This window comes from Erigeron canadensis, chromosome 8 (genome assembly GCF_010389155.1).
Source record: "Erigeron canadensis isolate Cc75 chromosome 8, C_canadensis_v1, whole genome shotgun sequence".
Classification (NCBI taxonomy): Eukaryota; Viridiplantae; Streptophyta; class Magnoliopsida; order Asterales; family Asteraceae; genus Erigeron; species Erigeron canadensis.
This window is the reverse complement of record NC_057768.1, coordinates 30,757,729-30,771,322: the sequence shown is the minus strand read 5'-3', so window position 1 is coordinate 30,771,322 and position 13,594 is coordinate 30,757,729. Positions and strand designations below refer to the sequence as shown.

Here is a 13,594-nt window from a genome sequence, read left to right as displayed (position 1 = left end):
ATAAATAAATAGGCTTTTACATGTTAGTCTTGATCAATAATGAATTGATAATTATTTTATTTTTAACTTAAAAGAAAGTCTTGTTAATGACATCTTGGTAAATTTTTATAATGAACTCTTGGTATGAATAATCTTTTATTCACGATAGTTATTATTTTTCCGAAACTTTTTTAAAAACTTAAAAATCCTCCTAAAATTTTAAGTTAAAAACATGTGGCTTTTACACAATCTATTTCTTAATGTTATCTCTCTATTTCTATACATGTTAGAAGAATTTTTAATTACTTTGATAAAAAGATTAATTATTTTCGTTAATCAAAAGATTGGACCTAACTAATTAAAATATACAATTCTTTTTGACCATACTTCAGGTGACATCCTCATGGGCGGCTACAGCTGAATAATCTCAAATCACACCCCCTGAAAAAAAAAAAAAAAAAAAAATCTAATTTTATGCCCTAAATTCACTCACACAAACACACTTTCCATCACCAATAATCTCGATCTCACTCACACTTATTTCGTGATTTAATTTCAATCACACACACACTAATCTCATGTATTAATCCACCTATGGATAATTTCAAAGGCAAGTATTTCTTAATCTATTTTTTCTTAATATTTACTTTCATTTCAAATGCTAATAGTAGTTCAGTTGATACAACAACAATAACAGATCCAAAAGTGACTATAGAACATATTATAAATGTACTAAATAAACATGTATCACAATTAGGACAGCTTGACGAGGTTGTTAAAAACTTAACAGAATTAGTTACAAAACTAGAATCACGTGTTTTATCACCTGTTGTTGTTCCGGAATTTAAGGAATCTAAGTTTGATAGTGATGAGAAAACCCCGGGACTCGAATCGAAAGACGAAAAGTTTGTTGTTGATGATGAAAGTGGAGAAAACAAACAATTAGGTGCTGTGTCGGTTACGAAACATAGTTTGTTTTGGTCCGAGAGGTTTCAGTTTGTTTCGGCTGTGAAACTTGAAACGAAAGCGACTTTTCTTAATGTTTTGCCGTTTAAGGATGTTGAAGGGTTGAGTAAGTATATTGCTGTTGGTGATGATGTTGGGAAGGTTTATGTGTTTACGAGGTACGGTGAGGTTATGTTGCAGTTCGATACACGGACGAGTTCACCTGTGACGTCGATATTGTCTTATTTTTCGGTTTTTAGGAACGAGAGTGTAGTGGTTACGGGACATGGGAATGGGGTTATTTTAGTACATAAGGTTTGGGAAATACCGAATGGTGATGAGTTGAATTTGCTTGAGAGGGAGACGGTGCTTAAACTTGATCCAGAAGTTGGGTCGTCGCCAATAAGCATATTGGAGCTTCATCATATTGGGAGGGTGAAGTATATTGTGTCAATTGATGTGGATGGGAAGATTAAGGTTTTTAAAGAGGGTGGTACGGTGAAAGGAACGCTTGTTCCTAGTAGTCGTCCCCTCGCATTCTTGAAACAGAAGTTGTTGTTTTTGACGGAAACTGGCGCTGGGTCGTTGGATTTGAGGGCTATGAAGCTTAGGGAAGCTCCGTGTGAAGGTTTTAATGGATCATATGCTTTGAATTATATTTTTGATGCGTCGGATAGAGGTAAGGCTTATGGATTTACATCGGGAGGTGAGTTAGTGCATTTGCTTATATATGGTGACTCGATGAATTTCAAGTGTCGTGTAAGATCGAAAAAGAAGTTTGATATAGATCATGGGCCTTTAGCTTTTGAAGCAATTAAAGGTTATTTTCTTATTGTTAGTCAGGAAAAGGTGTTTGTTTATAATGTCTCTTCGCAGCTTTATGTGAGAGCTGGTTTACCACGTCTTGTGTTTTCGGCTGGGCTTGATGAAATTATAGCTTCATTTTTGAATTATCGAGCATTGGGGAGATTAAATGCTAAAAAAGATGATTTGATACCATTAATCGCTAGTGACCATGAAAAGCTTGTGATTTTAAGTTTAGGAAATGGGTATATCGGAATGTATCGTTCTAATCTTCCCGTTACAAAAGGTGAATTCAACACCATGTTATGGAGTACTCCCGTCTTGTTTTTCATACTCTTTCTTTTTGTAGCGTGGCATTTTTTCGCTAATAAGAAGGAAGCTTTGACCTCATGGGGCCCGGATGATCCATTTACGAATGGAGCTCCATCTGGTACTAGTTCTGGTCCTGGGGAGAGATCTTTTGGGGATTCTACTTCGAGAAATCATGACATTATGGATCTTAGAGGTGGCAGCGGGGGTAGTGCTGGTGGTGGTGTTGGGAGTGGCAGCAATGGCAGCGGTGGTGGATTAAGAGGGCCACCAAGAAGGTATGGCTCACCAACACGGTACACAGGTCCTGGTGGGAATTCGTATAGACCAACCTCTATCGAACAGAACCCGCGACCCACCTCGGTAGACCCTGATTTCAGAGGCTCGGAGTTGAAATATAGAGGGTCGAATATTGAATCTAGTGGTTTTGGCCAAAGAAGAGAGAGTTTATTTGTAAACAGTCAAGTTGTGGACGATCATGGCAGTTAACCACACATATTTCCTTCTGCAACTTTGGATCATCGATATCTGGCTGTAAGCTGTTTAAGAATGCATATGTATGTCCTTTACTATGTATGTGATCCGTTATTTTAGGAAGAAAGTAATAATCACAAGTTTTATAAGCAAAGTTATTTTGTTATAATTGTCAACTTTTTCCACTTTCTGTTTTGCCATCCCTGTTGTCCCATTCCTTTTGAAGGACTTAAAATCATAGTAATTAATTACGAAAACATCTCCATTATCATGTATATATAATTTTATGAATCACTTGTGCAGCATATAACTACCATAATAAATTGATTAAATTTGTCAAGAATATCAAGTAAAATTTAATATAAGATCCAAATAGCAAGTAAAAACACTAAACTATCACTGTCACTAGAACACCAGTAATCTGGTACCCCTTTTACAATAAGAGACACACTTAGATTGTGATTCCTGAACTATGCTTAAGGTGCTTAGTTAACGTAGTTGAATTGCTATTATCAGCAGCAACAGATTTCCCTTTATTGTCCCGCTCATTTTCTTTTGGACAAATCATGGTTTGACTGGGCATCGTAGACAGCAATAAGCTCTTCCTCATTAATCAGATCATGAACAAGATGACACAATCCAAACTGCTCCACATGCACCAGATACGTCTCTGCATTGATAACACCTTGCCTGTATTGCAAAGATAACTCATTAAAAGTAGCATATTTATCTTGATCATGATTCAAACCCGCAAGTATTAGTTCTCTTAATTTCTTTGCAGCATCAAATTCCTTCGTACTTTGCGCTGACTGTCCATTTGGAGTCACATTGCATGCCTGCAATGTTGATACTGGAGGAAAATCAGATACCGGGCCAGTATCAACCAAATTTGGGACTGATATGGAATGATTGATTTGGCTCGTGCTCTTCCAGCTGCTAGAAGTTGAAGAGCAGGCACAAGGTGGGGCTTGAACCTGGTTGATTGTTGACTTTCTTTGATTGGTATTTGCAGGGATAGAAACTGAAGTTGATGAGGGCCGGTCTTTATTAACGGGTTGCTGCAAGCCAAGGGATACTCTTATTGAGGGCATTGACTTCGTTTTTGTTCTCCCGGCATAGATTTCAGCCATAGTGTTTCTTGGTAACCCTGCAGTGGGCTTTCGGGCAGTACGAGGTGGGCCTGTGGAGGGTGGAGGGCAGGAGCCCTCCAATTTGTCATTTCTAGGTTTATGTGACATGGCATGGATTTCCTCAGTGGTGTTCCCCGCTAAACCTACAGTGGGCTTTTGGGCAGTACGAGCAGGGCCTGTGAAGGGTGGATGGAAGTAGGAGCCCTCCAATGTCACACTTCTAGGCCTGTGTGACTCACCGTAGATTTCCCCTGAAGTGTTCCTCAGTAAGCCTGAAGTGGAGCTTCGGGCTGTACGGGCAGGACCCTTGAAGAGTGTAGGGAAGGAGGAGCCCTCCGATGTTGCATTGCTAGGTCTGTGTGACCTGGCGTAGATTTCCCCTGAAGTGTTCCTCAGTATAGCTGCAGTTGGGCTTCGGGCTGTACGAGCAGGGTGCTCCAATGTTGAATTTCCAGGAGTATGGCTATAGATAACGGATAACCTGAAGGTCGATCAGAATATATGGCTAGTGATTCAAATGGCTGAATTAATGGATCGATACTATCAGTAGTAGTAGGATCTATCAGGGATGGTGCTTCAGGAAATCTGGTATTTGCATTAGCTGTTTCAAGGCTAGCTTCAGTTGCTCGCAATTGTTCAAGGCTGGCTTCAATTTCTCGAAATTGTTCATCTTCAAGGCTCGTTTCAATTCCTCTAAATGATTCATCTTCAAAGTTGGTTTGTCGGTATGTGAAATTAGTTGTCAACTGGGTGTCCAAACCAAAAAATGGTACAGTCAGGATATGGATATCCTCATATAAACAAAGCAACTGTAGACTAGATGCAACTATGCAAGTAATGGAAGTAAATAACTGTGAGTTGCCAATAAGCTATTATCAATCTATCGATAAAAAGTTAGAAATTAGAGGTGTCAAGTTTACAAATTTACTTATGAATGTGTCAGTTTTTGTTGTGGTTTATCTCATCTCCAATGCGTCAAATGGGCCAATGGAAAACTATGTACAAGGAGAACATGTCAAAAGGGTTGCAAAGTCACTTGAAGTCTATATCTATCCATTACCCAAACCCAACATGTACTACAGAAAGGCCTGTTTCAAGACAAACTTGTTTTGACCCATTACCTGACACAATTCCCTATATATCAATTAAAACCCGTGCGATGGTTTGTGTGCCTTCTCACATTCTTCTTTATTTTAATATTTTTGTGGGCCCCATAACATTTGACCTTTTTTTTCCTCTTCTCTTCTAAATTTTCTTTATATTTGTCTTTGCTTTTAGCCTCTTTTGAATTCAGCCACAAACTTCGAATTATCCAAATTTAGCCACCAAACTCAATCTGCCTTCATCTTCTCCATTATTTCTTAGTCATCTTCTGATTCTAAGCAGAGCAACACAACAGAGTTATTTATCTTTCAAATACAAATCTACCCAACTTTCACATCTAAACTAAAAATAGATAATAAAGTTTTCGAAAAAATCTTCAAAACCTTACCGTATTAATTGTTGTCACCGTCGACGAACATACATGTTTTTACTCTTTGTAAATGGTTGTCGTGCCGGATCTAAACACCAAACAATCGTTGGTCAACCACCAGCGACATCCATATAAACCATAGGGCAACAACCGCGTTGTCCTTTTTCTGGAAATGAGTCAACGCCGGAGAAGGGACGATAGAAGATGAAAGGGAATCGGTTATGTTGTTGATAATAGTGTGGATTTTGAAGAAGGTGAAGTGAAGGAAAACAATGATTCTTATTTGTGATTAAAGAAGTGTTGAAGTGCAAGAGATTTGATGTGGAATAAAGAAAGTGGAATGAAAGAGTCTCACATCATATCGGTTGAGTGAAGAATTGATAGGGGTGTGGACCAGTGTGTGGAAGATTGATGTTAGGTGCACTGGAGGGATTGAAGATGAAGTGAAAGTGGTGAAGGGCTTTAAAATTGTTTAATAAGATTGATGAAGACATAGGTACTTCTAAATATGAAATTATTAACACGTAGTCAATCACTCGGCAAGTGTCTAGATAAATGGGGAAATGGATTTCCACTTGCAATGATAACAACAAATAGGTGGCTGGATGTGCTCTTTTGTTTTGCTACTACTACTTTCTAACACTTATTTTGTTTATATTTACATACTTGAATAATTATATTTAATGAAAATAAAATTTTAACTAAATGATATAATTCATATCTTTATCTAATTATTTGCTGGTATTTGCTATATAAGTTTGTCATTAACACTAAACATAAAATGATCGCATTACAATTATATGCAAGTAATTACAATTTTTAGCTTCTATATTTCTTTTTAATATATATTTTCTAAAGGTATAAATTATGTTACTGATTATAACTTTCTAATAGTTGAATAAAATTTTATAATATATTACTTTAAAACCAAAAGGAAAAGAAATTGTATAAGAAAACAAAAACAATAACATATAAAAATCTCAAGTTCGTTATTGAAGTTGTAACTTTTTTAGTTTCATGCTATGCTTATGTAAACGATCTAAAATATACTTGACGTTATATCTCTTGGGGCGAAGCCCGGGATACAAAACTAGTTAAGTTGAAAGCAAGAAGTCATACCTGCAGAACCACCTTGCGGTTTGCTCGTTGCATATGACTTGCATGCTCTAGAGCATTGTGTGTCTGCAGATCAAAGAGAAAAACAGGAGTTACAAGATTGAAGCCTAAAAAAGGTGTTTCTACTTTCTACCCCTTATGAGTCGGAGGTCTGTGTAGTCTAGTATTCTGTTTTTATATTTGAAAGGAGGGGGTACCTTCAGTTCAGGTTCAGATTTAAAGACGACGAATTTCTTAAAAAGGCACTCCTCATCCTTGCACGAAAAATGTACTTGGCTGAAATGGATCTGCAAAATAACAACTTCATGAGCCAAATCCCCACAACAGCAATGAGGCAACAATACAATATCAGTGAATCGAATTCTTCTCAATGTACCTCCAAGTCATTGTAATTTTTGAAATACTCGTGCTGATCTGGATTTTGTCTGCAAGGGTTAGAAAGTTAATAATTTAAACAAGTTTTCTTAGTTGTATAGATGGCTCAAACTATACAAGGCTATGATTTTTACCTTCGGCATATATGACAGGTATAATGTGCAGTATTCATATGGTTGTAAAGCTCGTTATCTCCATAAAACGGCAACCTACAGAATTCACATAATGGATGCCCCTGGAAGCCGCCTCTTTCACTTTCAGTTCCATCTACTTCAGAGTCGCCCGTGTTTATATGCTGCTCTAATTGGGCTTTGTTATAAACTTTTTGTTCACAAAGAAATACCTGACGCGGTTCAGATGAAATCATGTCAAACAACTATTCTCAGAAACATGCAAAGAATCCATACATAAATGGACAAAAAAAAAGTCGTAAAAGGTTGGAAATCGAAAAGACGACCTTCTTTCTTTCCAGGCACAAGCTGCACATAGACAACATATGGTCGTAGCGCAAATGATCGTTAAGATCACTGGCGTTTTCCACCATCCTGTAACAGATACTACAAGAAGACCTACACATTGCCTTTATCTTTTCTTACTGATTTAAATCGTCAAAGTATGACTGTGTGTCTTCATGGCACCAATATGACCCAGATAGACCTTCTTTCTCTTGCAAAGAGAAAACTGAAAAGTCATCTATCGTCTTCGTGTCATCGCCCAAAGCCTACAGCATATGTGCAACCATATATAGAACAATCAGAAGCTGTTTAAGAGCATCAACTTGACGAAAAGTATGCATAATAATAATGTAATCAACAATAAACATCAAAAGAATAAGAACTAAGAAACCTTGGTAACGAAGATTCGAGTAGACTCCGTTTGGCAAATGCAGCATCGTCGATCCTTACACACGAATCTAAGACGGGCAACACACATAGAACAAACGACTTGGTGTTTACACGATCCGTAGGCAACCCATTCCAAGTTTTCAGCACACACTCCACAAGTAATTTCCTCCATCTTTTCAATATCTATTTCTCTGTAACCCCCGCTTTTCTGATCGACTGGGAAAGCCCAGGATGAACAGTAAAACTGGTGATGATTTACATGAACTAGATTAGGGTTGTTAAAGGAAATTAATAGCGATTTATAAGTAGAAAACTTATAAACATGTGTATAGGAAGGTTGAAACTTTCGGTATTTATACTGATGATTGTTACTTATTACATTGTCGGGTTTTAGTGAGAAATCATCGATTGCTTGGCACACAAGGGAGATCGTATTTCCTTCCTTTTGTAATATCCTCAAAAAACTTTCCAAATTTGCGTTTAAGATCTTTATTAAACATATTCTTTCAAAAAACTTGTATTTTTTAATTTTAAAAAATTTGTGTTTAGACATATATGCAATTTGTATATTTAGTAGGGTCAGTGATACTGGTACCATTTTTATTTTATTTTATTTTGAAAGATAGCAACGGATAAATAGAATTCCTTTCATGCAGATGCGTTCATGCCGGTTTGACTCGTGTCAATGCCCTAAAAGTTTGCCTCTTATGTGTTAGATGAGTATAGCATTGTGCATTGCTAAAGCTCCCTCACCACATTTGCATGTGACAGGATTCGAACTTGAGACCCCCCATGAGAAAACCACATTATTATTTAATAAAACAAACTATTCATCCTTCATTTTAACTTCTTTAAAAAGCCTATAATACCTTTAATTTTTAACACATTTTCTCAGCTCACACTAAATCTACTCCAAGATATCCCTAAACTATTTTTCAACCTTATCTATCCTAACTACATGCTCTCCTTTTTTCACTAATTTAAAAATATTTTCACCTAATATTCTTTCATGAAGTTATTTATAATATACATCCTTTAACTCTTATCATCTTATGTTATGTTCTTGAGTCCATTTTTTTAAGACAATAAAAGAATTGATATGATAAGAACAGATAAGATTTGGTCCTTCCAAATCATCCCAATAATGGAAGGAAGATTTTCTAAACAAAAACAACTAAAACTTCCTTTGAAATCATTTCAATTTATTTCCTTTCCAACTTTAAAAAAAAAAAAAAAGAACTCAACTTGTTTTTAAAATCACTTGGATTCTTTTCTTTTCTCCTTTCACAAAAACTCAAGAACACAGTGTTAAAATAACTACACTACTTATTTTTACATTAATAACCACACTGTTACCACCACTACCGCCGCCACCACCACCATCCGTCGCTAATCGTCGCATTGCGAGAGTGCCCTTCTTGTGATGATGTATTAATTTACTATGGGTGGAACTCGAACATCTTATAGGGGTCAAAACAATTTTATTTTTGTTTTTTAAAATTTTGAGTGGGTAGATATACACATAAAAAAAGTTTTTTATCTTAAATATTAAATAATTGTTATTTATAGATCTTCCACCTAGTATGTATAAATTATTGTATTTTTTATAGATATAGTAAAATATAATAATTTTTATCTTTATATTTTCTATTATAAGCGGACTCTTTGAATAAATTATTGTATTTTTCATAAATATATTAAAATATAATAATTTTTATCTTTATCTTTACTATTATATAAAGCGGACCCTATTGAAAATAGATATGAAATAACTTTCATGAACTTTTTTTTCATTTTTTTTATTCAAAGCTAATCACGTGATTACGATTTTATTATAGATTTTCAAAAAAAAAAAAGGATAAAGATCATCTAAAGTTGTTTTCAACTTCATAGCAAAAGTTGAGAACATCTTGACCTTTGGATTAAAATCAAATGTCAATATTTCAATATGAATTTTGAATCTTGATCTTTGATTTTAATCCAATGGTTCAAATGCTAACTTTATCTATAAAATTGGGTTTTAACTTTAGTGAATCGCAATAAATAAATAAAAAGATAGTAATGGTTTTGACGGAAGCATTCAAGTTGCAATGTTGCATCATTGCATGCTTAGTCAGCTTTAAATCACTTTTAGAGGAGGCTTTATTCTAAAAGTTGACATTATTTATATAATATTATGATATGATAAACTTCGCATATTCTTAGACAAATTATAAAGTGGACGTAATAAGAGAGAAATGCAAATCTAATTGCAAGTAATCGGTTCAGTATTCCTGTGTATAGTTTAGAGCCGGTCCTGAGTTTTTTTATGCTCAGGGCTAGACACTAAAAAAATGCCCATACAAAATAAAGTGTTAATCAAAAACGTAATCAGAATCTAGTCAAGCTAGACTTATTCGCGCATCTCAGTTAAATATAAAAAATATACAAACTTGCTTAGCTAAAATGTTAATCTCGATATTTTATACGAGTAATTGCTAAGCAACTTACCATTATATATCACATGAGTCAAAATTCAACAATTTGTTTTTATTAGTTGTTGATACTTGAAATTCAATAAAATGTAATTTGATTATATAATATAATGTTGTTAGATCAAAACTATTTGCATATTTTTTACTTAGCTTTTGATATATGTATCTTGTTTATATGTTGTTTTTTTTTGAAATAATAACTATAGTTTTTGGAGTAATTATAAGAGTTATTAGTATGAAAATTTATGTACATTTAAAATTTTATTCCAAGTTTAAGTTAATGTCTAATCGATATATAAATATACTTACAGTAACAACATAACCAATTGATTTGAAATATGTAATGGAACTTAATATCAGAAGTTTGGTATTAATATAGACAAAGTTTAAAGCTAAAGGGTTTATTGTGTAGTATATAAAAAATATGGGTCACTAAATACAAATTTGAAATAATAATATAATAAATGGACATTATCTTCAACCTCAAACCACCTGCACCTTTTCTCAGCCATGACCACTTACAGATTTCTTCTCCTTCTATTTTCTTTTTCTTCTTAATTTTTCCTTTCATATATAGAATAATATATTTCCATGACTAAATTAAATTATTATGACGTAGTCTCAATTTCTAACTCGACCTATACATATTAGTTTGGACCTTGGCTTGTTGCCCCCTAGGATTGTGATGCTATGGTCGGTAGCCCACTTAGCCCACCCCCAGGGCCGGCTCTGGTATAGTCATAATATTGGGAGATTTAGATATATATCCTACCTTTGAGGCATAATTACATATCTATCTAAATCATGTTGTAGAAGCATTATATTTATGTATTAAAATTTTACACTTTGAGTAAATATGTAATTATTTCTAAAAAACAAGATAAATATGTAAATCATCCTAACATCTATTAGGGGCGTTTTTAAAATGTGGCAAAGATTGGCACAAGGCTAAGCCCAAAAAAATAAGTTTTATAGCTTTAAAGTTTATGATATTTATTATATTAAGCCTAAACAAAAAACTTAATAACAAATCATGTTGTAGTTTGATCAACAAAGATATATAATTGAAAAATTAACAACAATTAGGTTAATCTTTGGGCTTTTTTTTTTCTTCCATTTTGGAAAAAACTCTAACATGTATTCATACTAAATTTATCATTTGTAAATGGTTGTCCATTATAATTTTTTATTGATAAGGTTTACCCACATACTTTTTTTTGGTACACGGTTGACCTAAAGTTGACCGGTTTACCTGTGATAGTCGGTAATATTGGTCAACTGTGTAAAAAAAAAGTATGTGGGTAAACCTCGTCAATAAAAAAGTATAATGGGCAACCGTGTATAAATAAAAAAATACGTTGGTCTTCCCGTAATTAATCCCTTAAATAAACATTACCATTAAAATATAACACCAAAATCTAGTAATACAATAAACATAAACGTGTATACTGTTTACTAAACTACCACTTTGATTGAAATATTTTAAACTAGTAGGTTCTCTACCGGGGTTTGATAAAACGTATGCTTGAATCAATATTTGATTTACAAATTTTGAAGTTTCCAAAAAAATATATTGCGATGTTACATATTTTGGCTAGATAATATCATAATGAAATGTCTAAAATAGGTGTACTATGTTATCTTTTAAAGATACTGGACCCAAAATCCGTGGAAGACGACACTGAAAGGTATTGGGATCTAAAATCCATGAAAGACGACACTGCCCAGTTCCATTCCTTTCCTTATGTTATCTTCTAAAGGTGTCGATAACTTAATGATTGTGAAGGTCCAAACAAAAATTCACGTAATACTACGCATATAGGAAGAACACAATGACTTTAGGAGTATGGTGATAATATACCAAACACATTCTCTAATTAAAAAAACTAAAAAAGGTTGATTTTAGGCTAATAACTATTAACTTTTAAGAACTTGTTAGTGTAAAATTTGGAGCAGTCAATGTCTGCATGCATGAAAATGTGAAACAATCCTTAAACCAAATATATTGAAAACAAAAAATTAAAAGCAAAAAAGAAATGTTGAAAACCTTTCCATTAGAATTGTGAAAAAAAAAATTGAGCAAAAGCAAGCCTTGAACCTACAACCCTTGACTTAAAGTCCAAGGCCCAAACCAATCCATCCCGATAGAATCTTTTTATATTAGTTGTTTATTAAATATATATTCATTTGATGTTTTGGTTGTGCATTATATTTCTGAACTTGTATTTCACTGTTCACATCAAATTACTATATTAAAGAAGGTAATTTGACAAATGCATGAAAAGTTTCATATATTAAAAGCACGACATTTTTTAAAAAATTTACTAACTTTAGCTAATCATAAAAAGCCAATGACTGATCCATAACACTTACAAGTATTATAACTTATAAAATTATACCATTAACTTCGTTCATATAGTATTCCACAAAACAATATGAACTTGTAGATTAAAGAAATAGAAAACAGATATATACTTTTAGTAATAATAACTAGATTTTAAAATTTTTTTTATACATTTAATTCATTAAAGTTTATAATTTTTAAATTTTTTTTTTAAGTGTTATACTTTGCAAGTTGTAGTATAATAATCACAGGTTTATCACTGTTATTATTAGTTGAGACATATTGATGGAATTGTATGTCGTAGTCATTCTATAAGGCACATGCTATTACAATTCCACTATTATAGATTTTTTTAAAACCAGTTGTACTCATAATGTGATATTATTATGAAGGATAACTAAGAATTGAAATATAAACAAACTTGTGATCATGTATTTGACATTCAAGAACATGTTTTTGATCATGATGCGGACACATAACACGAATAGGTTTAAAGAATAAAAATCCTCAATTTTTCTGCCGCTCAGATTGCGACCAATCTTCCTAACCGCGCGCACTTCCCGTTTTCTCTATTCCATCTCATTCCATTCCGGGACAGGCGGCTAATCCCCGCTTCTTCCTTATTGACTTTCCCTCTCGCATCGGTTTTGTCGTATCGAAAGTGCTCCACGATAATCTGCACGTCTACCGTGGAGACCATACCTACAATCACCTGTCCTATGATGATTAGATAACAATTAGGATTGTTTTTATATTATTTGATTACAATTAGGACTTTTGATTTGAGTAACGATTTGTGAATTTAAAAAATTAAACATAAATACTTTTTGTAACTTTTTTTAAAAACAGTTTTAAAAAAAACTCAAGTTGATAGCTAAAAATAAATATAAATTAAATATTTAGGGTTAAAAAATATAAATTATTGATGAAAAACAAAAAAAAGTATTAATTAATGAGACTTTTTCTACAAATTAATATAAATACTAATATAATAATATATTTGGATAATGATTATTAGGATTTTTAATTTATAGTTAATTAAAATGATGACATAAGCGAGAGTCAATTTGATGACATTAAGTGATTTGATTGGTTAATAAGTAATTAGTTTAACTGTCTTATAATATATTAGATTTTAGACCCGTGTCCAACACTGGACACGAGACTTACGACATTATTAATATTAGATTTTAATACACGTAACTCATAAAAGATTATAGGTTCAAAGTTGAAATATAAATAGATTTGGTTAATTATATATATATGATAGAACATATTATTGCATATATATTAATTATTATTTTATTGGATAAATATTAGCTATT

The 13,594-nt window shown here is 33.2% G+C and overlaps 1 protein-coding gene and 1 pseudogene across 1 annotated transcript; one reads left to right on the top strand and one right to left on the bottom strand.

Annotated features, from left to right (window-relative positions):
* The first annotated feature begins 393 nt into the window (after positions 1–393).
* Positions 394–2,680, top strand: LOC122579209 (uncharacterized membrane protein At1g75140). Its single transcript, XM_043751326.1, has one exon. The coding sequence runs from the start codon at positions 574–576 to the stop codon at positions 2,524–2,526; it is 1,953 nt and encodes a 650-aa protein (XP_043607261.1). The 5' UTR covers positions 394–573; the 3' UTR covers positions 2,527–2,680.
* Positions 2,681–2,843: 163 nt separating this feature from the next.
* LOC122610616 lies at positions 2,844–7,623 on the bottom strand (annotated as a pseudogene).
* Positions 7,624–13,594: the final 5,971 nt, after the last annotated feature.

Bases quoted from the DNA above. Each gene is read 5' to 3' on its own strand.
- LOC122579209 (XM_043751326.1), top strand. From the start codon at position 574: ATGGATAATTTCAAAGGCAAGTATTTCTTAATCTATTTTTTCTTAATA.